This window comes from Neoarius graeffei, chromosome 12, assembly GCF_027579695.1.
Source record: "Neoarius graeffei isolate fNeoGra1 chromosome 12, fNeoGra1.pri, whole genome shotgun sequence".
Taxonomy (NCBI): Eukaryota; Metazoa; Chordata; class Actinopteri; order Siluriformes; family Ariidae; genus Neoarius; species Neoarius graeffei.
Window position 1 is genome coordinate 42,767,370 of NC_083580.1, and position 20,846 is coordinate 42,788,215.

A 20,846-nucleotide genomic window follows, 5' to 3' on the forward strand; every position below is an offset into this window, starting at 1 on the left:
GCAAGAGACATTACACCCACAATGGCGACAAAGCACAGAATTGGACACATGGCAACAATAGGGTCTCGCACTGTACGGTGCTCGGGGCCTAATAAAAATGGTTCTCAGTAGCGGTGGCAGACCAAGAAAAAGGGGCAAAATTTCGAGCGTAGTCGACCATGGCAAGCGCCCCAATAAGGGTCTTGTAAAGAGTTTGCTTGCCAAGTTTGACAAATCAGAAGCTGCAATATCATTTCTGCCATAACCAGCAGCCCCAGGGGCGAAAGTGCACAAAATTTGGCGTATATGTCAGGTGAGCTATGAAGAGTTTGCGTATGATGTTTGATGACAACTGAGTAAATAGAAGATGAGATATAGATTTTAGAAGAATAAATTTTTTGTTTTTTCCCATGTCAGTAGGTGGCGCTATGCTGTACATGAGCGATTATGAGATGGAAATATAAGTGTCCACAACAGCAACGTACTATCACAAGGAAGTGGTGTGAAGGAAAAGCATTATGGAATTATTAAACAAAAACCCGTGTTGGAAAAATTGCGTCGGCCAAAAACAGCGCCCCCCATGGACGAAAATTCCCAAAATGTGGTATACATGACATGGGAGGAAGTAAGAGGGTGGCCGTGAAGTTTGATCAAATTTGAGGAAAGACTGGAATTTTTGCCCAAAAATAGCGCCCCCAGTGGCGAAATATCACAGAAATTGGGTAACATGTCAGAAGCCCAATGAGTGATTTGCGTGTGAAGTATGAGCAGTTTTGAGCAATTAGAAGATTTGTTATGAATTTTTAAGCATGTAAAATTTTGAAGTGAAAATTGATAGACGTATAACTTCTGAACGGTTTGTCCTACGTGAAACGTATATAGTATCTTTTGTCAGCCATGTCTGTAGATGAAGTGTATCAATTTTGGTGACATTCCCATGAACGGTCTAGGAGGAGTTGCGCCGTGTTCGTGGCCATGCATTTCGCACAAAAGTGAAATTACCTCACTTCCTGTTGGGCGTGGCTAATGCATTGGCATTACATTTTTGTCCGGCTTAGTGAGATACATATGTGTACCAAATGGCATGCCACTACTACAAACTATATGGCAACCAGGCACCTTAATGCGGGAGGCCAAAATCACAACGACTTAGGGGGCGCTAGAGAGGCCCTGAGCCCCGGCCAAGATTGGGCTTTTGGTTCTGAGTAGCGGTGGCAATTCTCGGAACTGGTGCCAAATTTCGCGCGTTTTCGCCCATGGCAAGCGCCCCGAAAATGGCCCAACAGCGGAGAAAAATAAAGAAGAAGAAGAAGACGGAAGAAGAAGAAGAAGAAGAAGAAGAAGAAGAAGAATAGTGAACTCTTACAAGAACAATAGGGCCTTCGCCCAGTAGGGCTCGGGCCCTAATAATAGTGAACTCTTACAAGAACAATAGGGCCTTCGCCCATAGGGCTCGGGCCCTAATAAAGCAAAGGCAGTACACCAAGCATGCTTTAACTGATCAGTCATACCTGGGGTAAAGGGCGAATATTGTGTAAACATTTCTGACAACTTTGCATATGTTTTCTAAATTTGAAACCAAACGTGGAAAGGTTTTATATGTAAATGAGTGAATTTCAACTAATTAAACAAAATCCCATCAAGTGATACCATCATAAGGTAACATTTTAGAAAATAGATCATAGGCAAAGACATAGAAATTAAAAATTTTTGTATAAAAATGTCAAAATATGTACAAATTAGTGAAAACAGTTATACTACATATAAATATCCTAATTTCACGCATGGACCCTGAGTCCTTTAAGTCAAGCAAGGGTCAATTGGAATAAAAATGTCATGCTTTCAGAGTTTAAAGAGGATTTATCCATAATTGCACATATCTTCTAGGACTGGTCAAGTTCTACACCTCTGTTTGAACAGTGAGATAAAAACAAACAAAAAAATTGTCCATCCTGATGAATGTCACCACCAGCTTGTACAATAAAACCCTAATGAAGGAAAATTCACCAAGTATTGCTAGCATCCTGTGTCCAGGTCCCTCATGTACTCCTGCAGAGCCTGGAGCCGAGCATCAATCTCCGAAAGGTCCGCTCCTGTATCCGCAGAAAACTCTGACATGGAGGCAAAAGGGTTTTTTTTTTTAAATATCTGATTTAAAATTACTGATTGCCATAGTGCAGGTTCAATTATTAATACATTGGGTCATATTATAAAATTACATTGATGCTATTAAAAATATGAAAAATATCCTGAATGTGAAAAGAACAGGGTTTACAGCAGGGTCAGAATGTGAACCCGTTTGTCACAGATTTCTTTTCTACTTTCTTTCACCCTGCTTATATGCTCAGTCCCCACAGATATGAAAAGATGCAGCAGAAGACAAACACAGTTCATAAGGTTTTTTTTTTTTAATGTAAATGAATCCCAAAAATCCAGTGAGATCACATCCTCCCTAAGAATGAGAACCGATAAGATTTTATTGATGCCGATGCCATGATTGATCAGATTCTTTAGTCGATCCCCGAACAATTGTGCGTGCGTTAAAAAAAAAGCCCCCCCACACACACACACACACACGTGTGTGGTGGTGCTGCAGCGTTAGGCCCACACAGGTTCAGTGTCAATGCAGCCATTTTATTAACATTGCAGAATGTCTGCCTAATAACCTTTCAACATGCTAAAATAAGAATGAAAGGGTTTTGCTGGCTGGGAGTTGATTGGTGAGGGAGCAACTGGCACATGTGACAAAGACCAGATTTCCAGGTTAAAGCCTCATCTTTTCAACATGCCACAGGTGCTGTATCCCTTGTCTGAACAGATCTGAATACAAAAAACTATGGTATTATCATTCTACCACTTTCCTTGTGATGAGTTTAAGACTGGAGTATACCACCTGGGAGAAAAGTAGCTGAAGCAAGCTCAAATAAATAAATAAATAAATAAATAAAGTTTAATTTGCATCCTAGTCATTCATCATGATCAATGGCATATCAAACTGCAAATAAGAGAATAAGAGTACATGAAGGAACTTATTCACTTAGAATAGTATAGAGTTGGCAGAACAGAAAATAAGATTTCTTAAATAATTTATCTTACGGGGGGGGGGGGGACCCTCAAAAGTCATGGCACTATGAACGACTCTTTCGCACATTTACAGGATACTAAAGTTTCTATCAGAGATGCAGATCATTTTGTTTTAGGACTACGATGCAAATCTCTTTGTAGCATGCATCTACCGGAGAGAACATGAATGGAAACGATCATGCCAACTGCAGGTTTCTAGTTGGGTGCCATACTGGGATTTGAAGCAGAGTGTAGAGGGATCAAAGCTTCATTGGGGTCATCAGGTGGGCACACTCCTTCATAGGGGTTTCAATGATTGGCCCAGAACACCTCCAAAAGGCTCATCAGCAACATCTGGCTTCCCAGATGCACACCCCCCCTGCTTTGACTCTCTCTAAATCACCCTGATGACAGACCCATGTGATCTCTCCTCTTGATCCAGAGCCACCAACTAGCTTGTTCAGCAGCAATGGAGAAGGCTTTAATTGCTTGCCATTGGGCTTGACCTCAAATTCCCATGTCCTTAAGCTGCCTGGTAGTTGACTTGCCCAGCAAACCTCTGCAGTGGACCTCAGGGTATACCCTTGCTTTCCAGTCACATTGCTCAGCATCAGTTGCCAGCTTGGTGTACTTTAGGTTTTTGCATGCATAGGTGCCCTCCACAGCATCCTCTCAGGGCACAATTAGTTAAATTATGTAAATAGTGCAAAGTGAGGAGGACCAAAGCACAAGGTCTGACCTCAGGTTTGTTGTAGAGACCTCCGCTGGGAAGCATAACTGCTGGTTCAGGTCCACTGATGGCTTCCAGGCTCATGCCCCCACCTAACTGGCCAGTATGTGGCTTGGATATACGAGCTTTGTTTTGCTTCATACCTGCACTGATAAACTCAATTGCAGCTGTAAGATAGGATGATGGAGGAGATGGAGCATTGATGGATGTCCACCTGATCTCCAGAGTAGCTGCCAGGCACTTCAGCACCTGATTGTGTCACCAGGTGTAATGGCTTTGTGTCAGGCTCATCTTACAGCTTACCAGAAATGTGCTTCAGGTTGGCTAGAGATGGATAGAGGGCAGGGTTTCCCATACATAGACCATTGTGTGGCGCAGCACCACACAATGGATTCCTATCGCCACACAATCAGACTCGCAATTTTGGAAAAAAATAAAAAATAAATAAATAAAAATCTGTTGTGTATCGTTCCATTCATTCATAGTGCGCTTTCTTCTCGTTCACGCGCACACACAGAGACGGAGAGGCGTGTCCACAGGCCAGCCGTTGTGCATATACCCGGACTGCAAGTAGGCCTGTTAGGCTAATTAAAAATAATGCAGCCTTCCCGATTCACCTTCCGACCCCTTATTTTAAAAGGTAGCCTATGTCGTGCTCGTGATGAGCTTTATCATAGCCTTCTTGGCTTACAGGAAACGGACATCACTGAGTCAGGCTATAAACCAATTTTGATGCATACAGTAGCAGCTTGACGCGAGGAACCGGCCTTATTGCATTATCCTGTTTATCCCGCTTCAGCAATGACTTCCCTTAAGATAGGGCACTTGAGTTGTTTTTTTCAGGAAGCCATGCAGAATTAAATGTTCTGATAGGGCATGCAGGCTTTGCACCAATTAGGGTAATGCTTTTTCATTATTGTTAGTTGCCTTGGTGTTACCTTAAGTGGTTTCTTACATCTAATTATGATATTTTATTATTATTTTGTTACATTATACTATTTATTTCATTTTAGTATTGGTTGAGGCAAGTGTTGAGTTCAATATTTAAAATAAAAACCTCCAGCTTGTTTTTTGCAATTTATTTCTTGAATGTCAACTAAAAAATGATTGAAAGATTGCCACCAAAAAGGCAAAAAACTAAAGGTAAAAACCAGAGATGCACCGATTGACATCGGCTGATTTTCACGTGATCGGCCATGACTGGCGACCAGCCGGTCAAAATTAAAATGTCGATTTTCTGCCGATCAAAACTTGTGCATCACAGAGATGAAAAAGTGGAAATACTCGTAATTTGCAACTAAAAAGACTGCAGCTACACTGGCAGCTTGAACATGCTTTCTAGTGTGATTGTGTTGCGCTTGCGCAGAACAGTGTCAGTCCTGTGTGCCTAATGAGCTCCGATGCGCGCCGTTAACAACAAAAAATAATAATCTTCACTATATTTGGATATCCAAATATAGTGATTTTTTTTTGTGGCAGATATTGGATGTGAAAAGAAGAAAGTGTTTGTGGTTGTGTGAATTTCCCATTACAGGAATTAATATGTTAGCCTATTACCAAACATCTAGTTAGATTTGTACAAAGAGAGAGAAAAAAAAAAAAAAAAAAAAGTCTGTTTTACAACCTTGGTTGCACTTGATTCCATTGGAAATTACTCTACAAATACACATTTGACAAAGATGATAGAATGGCTATGGTATAAGTACGACTGGAAATTATTTTTGTATTTTGATAATGAATGAAGAAATGGGTTGTTCCATAAGGCATAAGTTTTCAGATCTAAATAGGCTTATGAAAGTGTGTTCCATAGCAGTAGGCAAATAATATGAGGGGAAAGTTGTTTTTGTGCCAGATATTGGATGGGAAAAGAAAAAATGTTTGTGTGAATTTCCTATTTCATGAATTAATATGTTAATACCAAACATGAAGAAAGATTTTACAATGTCTTTGTTTTCAACCTTTGAGGTGTTGAAAATTTATTACTGAAAATCTGGAAGAATGTTCTATTTAAGAAAAGATAAAAAGGTCTTTGTGTGTGCTGTGAAGTGGTTTGAAAAAAATGAAATCGGAATCAGCAGGTCACACTCCATGGAAAATCGGAAATGGCCCAAAAAATTGCAATCGGTGCATCTCTAGTAAAAACTAAACTTAAACTTCAATTTTGGTAAGTAATTTTCATAAATTTAAAAGACAGGTTTTCCACCAACATCAAGCCCAGCAAACTAATGGCCTGCCCTGTAATGTAAAGTTGGGTCGAGGAATGAAACCAGGCAGGGTTCTGGTAAAAATTGTTTTAGCTGTCTTCTCTTAAAGAACTTAAAAGAATTTAGATTGAACTGAATAATCTCAAATGCTTCTTGTAGCTTTAAAATAGTCCCAGCAGGTGACTCTGAAGAAAAATACCGTGTTTGAACACTGCCCGCTGTAAACACTTTGCATACACCCCAATGACTGACTCCACGACACCACCGCGTACGATTCCCTCATCGGCACAGTGGAGCACCACAAATTGCTACCTGGTCTGTGGGAAACACTGGAGGGGATACACAAGGTCTTTCTCATACCACTGGCTGAGGTCGATTGGAGATGGTAGATCATCATAGGTGGGCTCATATAATTAAGCTAGTTCGTTGTGCTTCCATGTCCCACAGTTCCTTCGACAAGAACCCTCATCTCAACCCCATCCCATTGCATTCACTGCCCCTGCTTTACTTGAGACACAGCCTTCGCACTCCTCAATGCTTGCTCTTGGGGGCACACCTCTTTAACCACAAAACCTTGGCATTTTGATGGGGTTGCTTTGTGCCAGGATGGACTGCCCTCTCCAAGGCCAAGGCCTCCTCTCCCTTGCCACACATGGCTAACGATGTCCTGATATTTAAAGGTCCCATGGCATGAAATTTTCACTTTCTGAGGTTTTTTAACGTTAAAATGAGTTCCTCTGACCTTAAGTCACCCCAGTGGCTAGAAATTTCATAATGTGTAAACCAAACTATGCCCAACATTTGGGAATGGCGCATCAAAACGGCACGTTGATAAGCTCTTCCCTTTACTACGTCAGCAAGGGAGATGATCCCCACGCCCCCCGTCTGGATTCCCACCCACTGTATGGATTGCCCAGCCCAGTTGTAGTGAGGAGACCATAGAGGACACAACAACATGGCATCACCTAAGCGAGCGAAACATGGAAATTGCACTGTACATGGATGTGACAACACAGAAAAGAGTCTGTTTTTACTGCCGACGGGAGAAGCCCCTGAAGACGCAGTGGCTTAAATTTTATTCACTTCAATAATACGCCGTCGAGTCTACCTAAGACGGTGTATGTTTGTCGGAAGCATTTTCCTGAGGAATGTTTCCACAACTTGGGACAGTACAGGGCAGGTTTTGCACATCAACTGTCACTGAAGCCTGGGTCCGTACCAAGCATCCCTGCCGCATCAGCAACAAACACAGAACAAGTAAGTGTATAACTGGTCGTTTTGCCGTGTTTTAAAATCGGTGCGTTAGCCTAGCAATGGCTACATTAGCTGTGCAGCTAACCGCTTCCTGCAGTTAGCCAGGTAATCTGCGTTACAAAAATAAAGAGCATGCAGCATGCCCTGTTAAACTGAGTTTAGTCTGGAAATTGACTGTAACTTATGTTTGACTATTGCTCCGCAATGCATGTCTTCTGTTGGATAAGCGATATGTTGCTGCTTCTATCCTCTTTGGTTATGGAGTGCGTGTTCAAGCCTAGGGTATAATACGTTCGTAAACTACCACTCCGAACACACTCACTCTGTTCTCGGTCACGTTGAGTTTATGAAAGGAGTCCGAGGGAGAACGGGGTTTTGTCTTAGCAGCGTGGCTACAGGCGCTGATAGCAGCGAGTATGTGTGCGCGCAGCTTGGTCAAGCCCCTCCCCCCATGGCCCGCCCCCACCCTCTACCCTTCCCCACCTCCTGCTTCTCATTAGCAAAACGACGCACTGGGAAAAGTGCTGAAATGGGGCTCTCTCCCAGGAGGCTATATTTACGTGCCGAGGGTTCATTTCGAGAAAGCCTGCGGATATAACATCCGGAAGCCTCCACGAGCCCGTTTAAAGCATCAACAAACCACCATGCCATGGGACCTTTAAGGGATGACTATATGCTGTGTCGCTGCAGATGGGGTCTGCTTCCTTCCAGTTGCCAGGGTAGGAGCCATTTGGGTGACACATGGGTCACAGGATTCCATCAGCATCATTTCCAGCATAACTTGGGAGCACTTGTACTCCTCTACAAGATTGGACACAGGAAGTTCCAGAATATATCTTTCATACGGTCCTGTGTTGGTAATACACGTGAGGAAAACCAAGCCATTTTTTGACAAATGAGCTGACCAAGCTCTCCAGTTTGTCAAACCTAAAGAGTGGAATCTTGTAGATGGTCAAGCGCCACATTAGCTTTGTTTTATTTTCATCCAGGCCCATTCAATGTTAACTTGCAGCTTCCTCAATAGCCACCTAGTGCAGGCCTTTGTTGTGGTGAGTGTGGTCATATCTTCCATGTATGCCCTGATAGGAGGAAGCCAGAGGCCAGGTTTGAGCTGATCTCCTCCTACCACCCACCGAGAGGCTTGGATTTTGACCTCCATGGCTATGGTGAAAGCTAGCAGAGTGCTGGCGCAGCCTACTACGATACCAATTTCCAGGCGCTGCCATGCTGTGGTGTAGTCATCAGTTGTAAGGCAAACCTGTAGGTCCTGGAAATGGGATTTCACAAGTGTCATTACTGGTTCTGGGACACTGAAGTAGCTGAACACAGCCCAAAAGAGATTGCGAGGGACTGACCAAAAGACATTGGCGAGGTCCAAGAACAACACAGATCTCTTCCATCCTTTTTGGCAGCTTGGATTTGGTGCCAGATCTTATTTGTGCTCCAGCTATCCAGAGAAACTGGGTATCCCTGCCTTCTCAACAGATGTGATGTAGCAGTTCTTCTTGAGGCAGACAAATCAGCCTGTGAGCCAAAAACACAATTTTTCCTCCAACATTTAAGAGAACCATGTGTGAAACTGACTGATATCGGCAGAGTCCTTTTCCTTTGGGATTAGGACATCCCTACCCTCCTCCAGGTTGTTGGTACTGTTTTCTTCCACCACACCACCCTCAATCTCCACAGAAACCATAGTACATCTGGTGCATTCTTGTGGAACCTGTACTGAACTCTGTTGGGCTCAGGGGAGGATGCAGCTCTGGATTTAGTTGCGATAGATGGTTTCTTTCCCTTTTCTACAACTCCAAAGTGCTCAGCTCCATAATTATAGAGTTCGCCCATTCTTTCCAGCTATTTTACCACAGTTCCCTTCAGTTGTTCCAGACATTTACTGAGGCCTGCACTGACCATTTCCCACTCGTTCAGAGAATTTGAGCCACTTGATTAGCAGCTTTCACCCCTGGGTTTTAGTCTTGATTGCAGGCTGGGCTCATGGGTCTCTACTGTGCCTGACCACCACTTCTTTCTCTGGGACAGGGATGTTGAGGTCTTGCAGACATTGGTTTTCCTCCTGCTGCTGAACTTGACTTGACTGACTCAACTTGCTTCATAAGTAGTAGTAGTGGTCAATGTGAGGTCCCTGTCCCACTGCCTTCAAGCACACTTTTCTACCTTGATATATTCTCAGGCCTGTAAAGGATGTTACTTTAGCCCAGCCACAGTTGCAAATCTGGAGCTTAGTACCTGGAGCTGGTGTTGTAGTCTCAGTTAGAGAACCGAATGTCATTCTTCTTGTTGGTTTCATTCCAGGGTCAAGTGCCGTGTTATCTGCCGAAGAGTCATCTTCCACTCCCGCTGACTCTGGGGGTATTTTCTTCCTTGAACTTTCCATAGCCTTGAATGGGTGGAACCTGTGCCCTAATAGTGCCGAGTTCCACCTACCATAGTTAGCTAGCCTATGGCCAGCCCAGTGGGGTCTTTCCCTCCGGTCAACTGTCTTTCCAGACAGTCACCAGGTCTTTCCCATAGTTGCCAGTTGGTCTCTCCACAACAGGCACTGGATAAATCTCAATAGTCAATTCTATTTTAGGACTTTGTAGCATGCATCTACCGGAGATAACATGAGTGGAAACAATCATGCCCACTGAAAGTTTCTAGTTAGGTGCCATACTGGTATTTGAAGTAAGGTGTAGAGGGATCAAAACTTCATTGGGGTCATCGATGGGCACCCTCCTTCACGGGTGTTTTGATGATGTAGGCCTACAACACCTCCAGAGGGCTCATCAGCAACAAAAAGAAGCAGCGACAATGAGTAGCCATGAAAGAAAACATTTACTCACTTTTAGTACATATAAAATGCAATATCTCCAAAAAGAGTTTAATATGAACAAAGAGGTGAGAGGGTTGGGCAAACAGTAAAGATCAGTGATTGTTTTTTTTTTTTTTTTTGGGGGGGGGGGGGGGGGGGGGCACACCATGGTTATTAGGTGACTATTCACAAGGGCAAGTCAGGTATTACACACTGATGGTGAGTCGAGCAAACTTGATTTCTAAACTGTATAACAGCAGCTGTAACGTGAGCTAGAGCGCCATATCAAGTTTAAGATGGATCACTAACACGTGCTGAAAAAGTTGCTAGATTTGTCACAAGGCTCTTTTTGAATTAAAGTCACTAAAGGGATCAAAAAATGTCACCAAATCGAGACAAAGACCAAGTTGGCAACATTCGGACTGAGAAATGATTGACATCAGACTTAACAAGTGGATATTTGTTGAGCATTTGTTTTCATTTAGATTTTTAGTCAAAGGGAAAAAAATAATTTAAAAAAAAAAAAAAAAAAAAACACCACCTCTGCCAAGCCTCACTGCATGGCACTAATGTTATAATAACGTACGAGACTTACCTTCGGTAACGGATGTGCTGCTCGATTGGGAAACTGTGTGTCAAATAACGTGCAACTCTCGGGGGGGGGACCCCCACCCCGGCATCAATAAAAGGATAACTTTGGACGCATGTGATTCCGATGGATCAGACAATTTGGAACCAGTTCTCGATTCCCATCCCTAATCATCCCTCTACCCATACAGGGTTTTGTGATCACTCACAACTGGTGGAAATACCCAGTCTGTGTGTGAGAATAGAGGTGAAGAACCACCTCTGAAGTACACACAGCTCAGGTATCTGCAGTTCACGGTGTTTTGTCATAAACCTAAAATTAAAACTGTTTTAGTTCAAGCTTAGAACTAGTTTTAGGTGTTTTTTGTTTGTTTTTTTAATATCAGGAAACTTGTCCAGGCATTTTATACCACCAAATTTTAAAATTCTGAATCAAAAAATTGTGAATCAATTCATTTGCATTTTATATCAGTTTTCAAAATAAGAGTGTTAATTGTACATACTTTAAGCATGAATGTGTTTTGTCAAGCATAAAAGTCATTGTGCTTACCTTTCACTCTTTGTGTTGGAGTGCTACACATTGGCTTTTTGTTCAAGTGTCTTCCTCTTATCTATGTACAAGAAACATTTCATGGTTTCAGTGATGGCATAAACAGAGCTGCTGCTTGCCTCAAAATCACTTCAAAACTTACAACCCCGATTCCAAAAAAGTTGGGACAAAGTACAAATTGTAAATAAAAACAGAATGCAATGATGTGGAAGTTTCAAAATTCCATATTTTATTCAGAATAGAACACAGATGACATATCAAATATTTAAACTGAGAAAATGTATCATTGAAAGAGAAAAATTAGGTGATTTTTAAATTTCATGACAACACATCTCAAAAAAGTTGGGACAAGGCCATGTTTACCACTGTGAGACATCCCCTTTTCTCTTTACAACAGTCTGTAAACATCCAGGGACTGAGGAGACAAGTTGCTCAAGTTTAGGGATAGGAATGTTAACCCATTCTTGTCTAATGTAGGATTCTAGTTGCTCAACTGTCTTAGGTCTTTTTTTGTCGCATCTTCCGTTTTATGATGCGCCAAATGTTTTCTATGGGTGAAAGATCTGGACTGCAGGCTGGCCAGTTCAGTACCCGGACCCTTCTTCTACGCAGCCATGATGCTGTAATTGATGCAGCACGTGGTTTGGCATTGTCATGCTGGAAAATGCAAGGTCTTCCCTGAAAGAGACGTCATCTGTATGGGAGCATATGTTGCTCTAGAACCTGGATATACCTTTCAGTATTGATGGTGTCTTTCCAGATGTGTAAGCTGCCCATGCCACACGCACTAATGCAACCCCGTACCATCAGAGATGCAAGCTTCTGAACTGAGTGCTGATAACAACTTGGGTCGTCCTTCTCCTCTTTAGTCCGAATGACACGGCGTCCCTGATTTCCATAAAGAACTTCAAATTTTGATTCATCTGACCACAGAACAGTTTTCCACTTTGCCACAGTCCATTTTAAATGAGCCTTGGCCCAGATAAGACGTCTGCGTTTCTGGATCATGTTTAGATACGGCTTCTTCTTTGAACTATAGAGTTTTAGCTGGCAACGGCGGATGGCACGGTGAATTGTGTTCACAGATAATGTTCTCTGGAAATATTCCTGAGCCCATCTTTCGATTACGTTCATTATGTCTTATATTAAATATAGTTAGTTTTTTTTTCTTTTTTATCAGACATCTAATTTTTGGGTTTGTTTACCTGACATGTTTCGACGTACAACTTCCGTCTTCCTCAGAGTGTCACCGGATGTTAATTGGTGACGCATCTTTTATCTTTTATGAGGATCTGGAGCAGAAAGCACTCACTACAATACCAGCGGAATACAGACCAACACTCTGGAAACGGTATGTGGACGACATATTGGAAAAAGTAAAGAGGGGACACACTCAACAACTCACTGACCATCTTAACACCATAGACAATACCGGCAATATAAAATTCACACATGAAGAAACGGAGCAGTCAATAGCATTTTTGGATTTAAAAATACAACACACAGAAGAGGGGGACATCAAAATAAAAGTACACAGAAAACCCACACACACCGACCAATATTTAAACTGGACTTCCGAACACCCCATAATGCACAAAATATCCGTAGTTAGAACATTACATGAACGCACAGCAATAATTACAGATCCACAGGACAAAGAACAGGAGGAACAACATATACAACATGCACTGAAGGCATGTCAATATCCACAATGGGCAATATCCAAAGGGGTGGAACAGGTTAAAAACAACAAAACACAGAAGAAAGAGAAAAAACAAACTAACAAACAAGAACACAGGGGAGTAGTTACATTACCATACATCAGGGGAATAACTGAACGCATTCAAAGAGTAATGAGGAAACACAATGTTAACACACCTGTCAAACCACACATGACACTCCGTCAGATCCTGGTTCATCCCAAAGACAGAATACATCCGGACAACAGATGCAACACCATATATGAGATTCCATGTAAATTATGCAATAAAACTTATATTGGGGAGACAGGAAGGAGTTTCAACACAAGAAAACATGAACATAAGAAAGAGTGCGAAAAGGAGACAGCTACAAGACAAACCCGAACAATAAAAGAAAAGGCACAACAGGAAAATTATAAGTCAGCTATAACAGATCACTGTAAAAGGGAAAATCACATTATGGACTGGGGGAATGCCAGAGTCATCCGCACAGAAGATAACAAACATCAGCGCTGGATCAGGGAGGCCATAGAGATCCGTAAGCGAAGCCCGAGGACCATCAACCGGGATGAGGGAGCATACATGCTCTCCCATACCTGGAGTGACATCTTGCAGGGGACGAACAGACAGTATAAGGCGTGACTGACCTGTCAAACCAGACAGGAAGGCCACGCCTTCAGAAACAGCAGCTGATAAAAGATGCGTCACCAATTAACATCTGGTGACACTCTGAGGAAGACGGAAGTTGTACGTCGAAACATGTCAGGTAAACAAACCCAAAAATTAGATGTCCGATAAAAAAGAAAAAAAAAAAACTAACTATTCCTGAGCCCATTTTGTGATTTCCAATACAGAAGCATGCCTGTATGTGATGCAGTGCCGTCTAAGGGCCCGAAGATCACGGGCACCCAGTATGGTTTTCCAGCCTTGACCCTTACGCACAGAGATTCTTCCAGATTCTCTGAATCTTTCGATGATATTATGCACTGTAGATGATATGTTCAAACTCTTTGCAATTTTACACTGTCGAAGTCCTTTCTGATATTGCTCCACTATTTGCCGGTGCAGAATTAGGGGGATTGGTGATCCTCTTCCCATCTTTACTTCTGAGAGCCGCTGCCACTCCAAGATGCTCTTTTTATACCCAGTCATGTTAATGACCTATTGCCAATTGACCTAATGAGTTGCAATTTGGTCCTCCAGCTGTTCCTTTTTTGTCCCTTTAACTTTTCCAGCCTCTTATTGCCCCTGTCCCAGCTTGAGATGTGTTGCCGTCATGAAATTTCAAATGAGCCAATATTTGGCATGAAATTTCAAAATGTCTAACTTTCGACATTTGATATGTTGTCTATGTTCTATTGTGAATACAATAACAGTTTTTGAGATTTGTAAATTATTGCATTCCGTTTTTGTTTACAATTTGTACTTTGTCCCAACTTTTTTGGAATCGGGGTTGTATTCAAACAAGTTAAAATAGGAACTCACCTTAGCTGGACCAATATATGCCAGTTTTCTTCCTCTGGTTAAAAGAAAGATTATTCAAATACCCCAAACACTACAGACTCTATTCATCAGTGAAATCTGAATGCATGTTAATTTTACTGACCTGCTATACAGAGGCTTAGCGAGATCCTCAAACTCAGCCAGCGAGCTTTCAGAAGAGTGACGACTCCTCCTGCTCTCTACAGATGTGCTCCTGCACCGGCCAGCACTCCCCCGTCTGATCAACTGAGGAACATGTTCTCTGGACCGTGAACGACCGCGTTCCTTCTGAGTTGGCGATGCCAACATGTCCCTTCTGAGCTTCCTTTGGCTAACGAAGGCAAAAATCCAATTTTATGGACAAACAATGCAAAGAGAAATCAAGTACAGTAAGATGTTGTCTGAACATCTGATATAGTGGTCAGGAAAACAAAACCAGTAGTAAAAAAAAAAACCAAACTAAATGAATAAAAACAAGGATGACCAATAGAAGGAAAACAGCCTCACTTCTTGAGTTCTGTCTCTTTTTGGCACCGTTGTCGCTCTTGAACATAAGCTGTTGGGTCAAATCGTGGCCCTCTTGACCCTGTAGTAAGTAAATAAATGCATCAAATCTTGGTCAAGGATATATAGTATTTCTCCATTTGACTGAATTGATCTGGCTGAGGTGAAGTGAGGGAATTTTTTTTAAACATATTCCTTATAATATCTTCATAAAGTATTCAGTAAAGGCTCTAAAAATTATGATACTCAGTATATTAATGTATTGGAGAAGTACAGAGACAAACAAAGAGCAAAATATGAAATCACTGTCAGTTCAAAATGTGAGAAGTGCATATTGATACCACACAACATATAAAAAAAACACATGCCTGTTGGAGACGGTGAAGGTCTTGAGAAGTGGTTGGGTGCACCTGAAGACCCTGACCTCCTCCCCCTCTCTTCTGACCTCCTGCTCCGATCCTCTACTCTCTCTCTGGATCCTGAGCGAGCTCTCATCCCTGCTCGGGGTAAACCACGTTCCCTTGAAGCCGACCGCGGACGATCTACCTCACCCCTGGACCCACTCCGGCCTGTCAGAACCGGTGTAATCCGCCTACAAACGTGAGGTAGTAAAGGAACAAACACGAACACACAAAATCTGGCAGACGAGCAGTTAGAGAGATCAGACACAGCACTTACCCCCGGCGCAACACAGCTAACTCTGTGGTCAGACTCTTCACACGTATTCGTAGAGCTCGCTCCGAGGCCCTCAGTTCTTCCAACTAGGAAGGTGATAAGAATTCTTATTAGTACTAATGATAGCTAAATTGCAACAGTACTACCCATTATTTTAAAACCATAGAATGGGGAGTTCAAACATGATCTAGCTATGCAATAAATGTACCAGTCATTTATCCTGGCAGCCTAATATTGTAACATTACCTCAATTATCCTAGATGCTAAATCCTCAGATAATTACACTTTTAAAGGAAAGGTAAATAAATAAATAGAAAATATCCCTCCCCACACGTTATTTGAGACTGAACTGTGTTCTTTATAATTTGAATTAATGAAGGCTCATGACATTTAAAACATTTCATTGTACCGATTTCATTTATGCAACACTTTATGAAGTTATACACGTGTATTTTATGTAACTAGGTACAGTTAATTCTAAAAACATGGGCTGATATTTTGTTAAGTTTGAATATGAAAATAACCATGCACCTCAGAATAGAATTATGGCCATATTATTTTAAACATATTTCATACAGTTTTTATGATTCTACATGTGAGTCAACATCACATCTGGGCATGTCAAAATAGTGCAAAATTTTAAACATATTGTACCTTTATCAGCATTTTGAAATATACTATTCAAAAAAAGTAGGGGATATTGGATTTACAAGTAGAATGAAATGCAGATCATGAGGTCAGGAAGGAAACAAATGACAGAAAAACATTAAGGAAACATTTGTCAATTTATTCGAAACCCTGTGTACAGTCAGCAAAGGACAGATTCTCCAGAATAAGGGTTAACACAAACACAGGGTCACACAGCAAATTTACCACCATTTTGAAACCGAGTCAGTAGCGGGTAAAACCCCCTCGGCGTGGCATACTCCTAACGAGACGTCCCAGGTCATTTTGGGGAATGTTATTCCATTCCTGTTGCAATGCTGCAGCAAGTTCTTGGACATTGGCAGGAGGTTGTTGACGTTGGCATAGCCGCTGTCCAAGCATGTCCCAGACATGCTCGATGGGGGAAAGGTCCGGACTGAGTGCTGGCCATGGTAATCTGGTGATATTCTGCTGCTGGAGGTAATCTTTAACGATCCTGGCCCTATGACATCTGGCATTGTCATCTTGGAAAATGAAACGGCGGCCATAACGACGTGCAAACGGCACAACATGGGGTGCAAGATGTTGTCCCGGTAGTACTGCCCTGTGACACGTCCAGCAACAACATGCAAGTCTGTTCTGCAGGCAGCAGCGATGCCTCCCCACACCATTACAGAGCCACCCCCATACGGATCATGTCTAATGACATTAACGTCATGGAAACGTTCGTTACGTCGGCGCCAAACCCTCCTGCGTCTGTCCAGGAAGTCCACAGTGAACCTCGACTCATCTGAGAACATTACGTGGTTCCATCGGCGATTATCCCAGTGTTGATGATGACGACACCATTGGAGTCTGGCCCTAATGTGACAATCCCTCAAACAGGGAATGACACGAGGGTGTCGGGCGTGCGAGTGAAATCTGTGCAGTCGATTCCTGATGGTCTGGCCACTCACTACCAAGCCAGTATCCCTTCGAAGTTGAGACCTTATCTGATTTGCTGTTACCATACGATTTCTCAAGGCAATAGTGCGGATGAATCTGTCCTGAGCCTGAGTTGTTGCCCTTGGTCGACCGGATCGTGGTCTATCCTGAACAGACCCTGTAGCACGATGTCTGGACCATAATCTGCTGATGACAGACTGGGAAACATTCAATGCTCTTGCCACAACGACCTGTCTTGTGCCAACCTGTAGCATGCCAGGGGCACGTAACCTCTCATCCTGTGTTAGACGGCGCATGGTCTCTGTTTAATTAACGACTTCAACCACTGATAATCTGATGCTTTCTCTTCAAAATCTTCCTTTGGAGTGGCTCTAACCTTCCAATTCAGAGTCATGCAAATTTGTGGCACGACCCCCTTGATCATCAGTAGCATCCCGTGCTGATCATGAGTGTGTCATTGATGTGTTTGGGTGATGAATTTCTTTGGAAATGCTTCCTCAGTAAGGAACTATACAACATGCTTTCGTATCCCTTTGTACATGTGAAAATTTGGATCTCAAAATAAAATATCCCCTACTTTTTTTGAATAGTATATATTGGTTGCCTAGTCCTCAGATTTCGACAGTCAGTTTAAGCAGAAACCGTGACTTTAAAGCATGTACACAGAGCCATGGCCTCCCTTTTGTTTATAAATGCCTTGAGACCTCAAGAAATGGCACAGGAATTAGTTTTAAGCATTAACAATAAATCTAATATAGTAATTTTTATGAGTAAAGCGATTTTATATAGGTAGCAGTCCGAGTGAATGACCTTGACGTCTGTAACGTCACAACAGGAAGTGTATCTGTCTCATCGCCGTTTCCGCTATATTAAAACAGAGCTGACTACAACTCAGATCCTTCATTTTGAGCTAATTTATCGCCATGTCACGTAGATGTGTTGCTGGCCGATACAGCAACATGACAGAAGGTGGATTTACGTTGCATTCATGGCCCAAGAATGTTCAAACTGCAAAGACTTGGATGCGTTTTGCGAGTAGTTCACGGGCACATTGAGCGCCTGTGAAGTGGTCTCTCCTCTGCACATTTTACTGAAGACTCATACGAGACCTCGGATCTGTTGAGGAGCATTGGCTATAAGCCCGTGCTGAAAGAGGGTGCAGTATCAAAAATTAAAGGAAAAGAAAACAAGAAAAGGAAAGTACTTTATTTAATTTTTAAAAGGAAGGCAAGTTCAGTTGCACCAGTTCTCCCGGAGTGAGCTGAGGGTTGTTGCTAAAACCCGGAACGGAACGGGACATATCGCTCGGGCAGTGACCTCCCTGCAGTTGTTACTAAAACCAGTGACATGCCATTCCGTCCTGGGTTTTAGTAATTGCCTGAGCCCAGCAGTAATAGTGTAGGCTCATTTGTAATTTCATGTAATTTTTTTGGTAAAAGCAAAAACTCATTTGATTTTGAAAGAAGATATAAGTTTAAAAAAAAAAATTAGGGTGCCATTTTTTCTTCACATTCTAAGGGTCCGAAATCCAAGATGGCGGCCAAAATAGCCGCCGTTTAGCAATAATTCAATATCTTCGCTAGTACACATGATATAATTACAAAGTATCTAAACATAGGTTTTCTAACACAAGAAAACCAATGGAATCATCAAATTTAGGCTAAAGTTGTGATTTACATGCCTAATTTCAAGATGGCGTACAAAATGGCTACCATTTACATTAAATTCTACTTATTTCGACACCGTAGTCCATACAATAATATTGGAAATAAAATGTTCAAAGACCTTATCTGTTTGATTAAAGTAATGTATTGGTCACGTGGTACACATTATATGAACAAGTCAATAAACAAATCTATATAACTATAGTGAAACCACGTTAGTTATTGTTCAGTCATTTTATGAACGAAAAAATGCAAAAAAAGTCATATGGTATATAGATGTAGTTTTAGCAGTGGACATCAAACGTCTTCACACTCATTTATCCCTGGTTGGCTTGTTTTGTTGTTGCAAGTGAAAACCCAACATCCACAGAATTCTGTACATGGGATATTGTTTTTGCGACAACTGCACCTTCCTTCACATCCACTTTTGCATCCGCACTTTATCAGGTGCAGTACTGCCTCAGGAGCTGGTGGATTCAAACATCGAACAGGAGAGAAGTGACTTGAACCTGCGTCAAATGTCCAACCAAATGCAGCAGGTGCTGGGAGGCGTGGGTGATTTTCATCAGCTTTCCTCCAAATCATGGCTATGTAGTGTGCACGCCGAATATGCAAGTCCAGTGAAGCAGAAGTTGGTGGAAGGTTTTCTCCTTCGGCTGCATGATTTGAGTAGAGGAATCAGTGAAGCTCTTTTACTGTTGTGTGGATTTTTGATCGATACAGCACGCAAACAAAACGTTCCAGCTGAGAGCATGCATCAGAGGGCAGATCGTTGTCATTTCCTAGCACTGCTAGTGCATCCAGGATCTCGTCGTCACGAGACATGAATGCCTTGAAGCACCAGTCTTTGGTTCTGCCAGCAAATCTACCAGACATGTCGGAGCCTGTCAGAGCATGAAGACCCAACAGTGCAGAAGCACGCTTTTGTCCTAAGTTGTTGTATATGTTACAGACAGAAATGTTCCTCTTCAGCCTGCCCTTTCCAGTGAGGAAGACTGTAGAAACTGGCAAGTGTGGATACATGTGGACCAGTAGCAACAAGACATCCGTGTCTGGAGAACTGACCACAAGTCCTCCTTTTTGCTCGTTCAACGTGTGTTTTGTTTGTGAGATCCTTGTAACATGTCTTGTGGTAGGAAACACTTTTCTGTAGCAGTTCATCGGCAGACGAACCACTTATGCGATCCTTTAATGCAGAGAACTCTGTTTCCCCGTATGAACATCAGTTGATGCAATTAGTTTCTCTACTGAAAGCAAAGAAGGGTGAAGCACAGTTTGTATAATCTGTTTGTTTGCTCCTCAACTGACAAATGAAGCAAAGTTCAAAGTCCACAGTTTTTGACTTCTTGTTAGATGAAGACTCTGCCATGCTGGTTAATATATGGACTCTAAGCTACGTTATGGTTGCTGTGGGTAATTATTTCCTGCAAATACAAAGAAAATACATCTGTGTACACATATACACCAAATGTTTAAACCTTAAGCTAATGCGGAAAAACTGCGTCCAGCGACTGCATTCAAAACATCAATTATGGGGCTGCCGTGTTTAATTCAAGATGGCAGTCTGTCTGAAACACAAAATAAAAAGATTAGTAATCACAGGGAAGTTGTTATCCATGTGGAAATCTCTATTTAAAGTTAGTTTTATAAGTAATAGATGCTGAAAAAAAATATTGGAACCAGATTTATATCAATCGTAATGTCTAATTTATGCCGTTTTTGTATCATGGCAGCCATCTTGGATTTCAGGGCATTAGAGCGCGAAAAAAAAAATGGCACCCTATTTTTTTCTTACGTTTATATCATATTCTAACAGAATCAGGCGAGTTTTTGCTTTTACCAAAAAAAAAAAAAAACACGAATTTTTATTTCATGACAAATGAGCCTACACTATAATGGCAGAATGCACAGCATGAAGAAAAGTGAATGAGTAGAGCAGCAGTCTTATTTCTAAACTGGATATTGCAGCCATCTCGCCCTTATGTGGAAGAAGTGAATGAACGGAGAACTGAACGAACAACTGAAAGTCAGATTGTTTCAAAACAAATCGGCCA

General features: G+C 42.0%; 2 protein-coding genes across 2 annotated transcripts in view; both read right to left on the reverse strand.

Annotated features, from left to right (window-relative positions):
• Positions 1 to 2,076, reverse strand: part of itpkca (inositol-trisphosphate 3-kinase Ca) — a 108,242-nt gene extending 106,166 nt beyond the window's left edge. Inside the window, exon 1 of the mRNA XM_060935912.1 lies at positions 1,987 to 2,076. The gene's annotated coding sequence lies outside the window, so the exon portion shown is untranslated. The remainder of the gene's footprint in view (positions 1 to 1,986) is intronic.
• The window catches only part of ccdc61 (coiled-coil domain containing 61), a 37,671-nt gene continuing 18,007 nt past the window's right edge, over positions 1,183 to 20,846 (reverse strand). The window contains exons 7-13 of the mRNA XM_060935913.1: positions 15,542 to 15,624; positions 15,232 to 15,455; positions 14,867 to 14,945; positions 14,484 to 14,690; positions 14,363 to 14,396; positions 11,178 to 11,238; positions 1,183 to 2,090 (exon numbers count right to left, since the gene is read on the reverse strand). Of these exons, the coding sequence (XP_060791896.1) occupies positions 1,996 to 2,090; positions 11,178 to 11,238; positions 14,363 to 14,396; positions 14,484 to 14,690; positions 14,867 to 14,945; positions 15,232 to 15,455; positions 15,542 to 15,624 (783 nt within the window). The 3' untranslated portion in view covers positions 1,183 to 1,995. The remainder of the gene's footprint in view (positions 2,091 to 11,177; positions 11,239 to 14,362; positions 14,397 to 14,483; positions 14,691 to 14,866; positions 14,946 to 15,231; positions 15,456 to 15,541; positions 15,625 to 20,846) is intronic.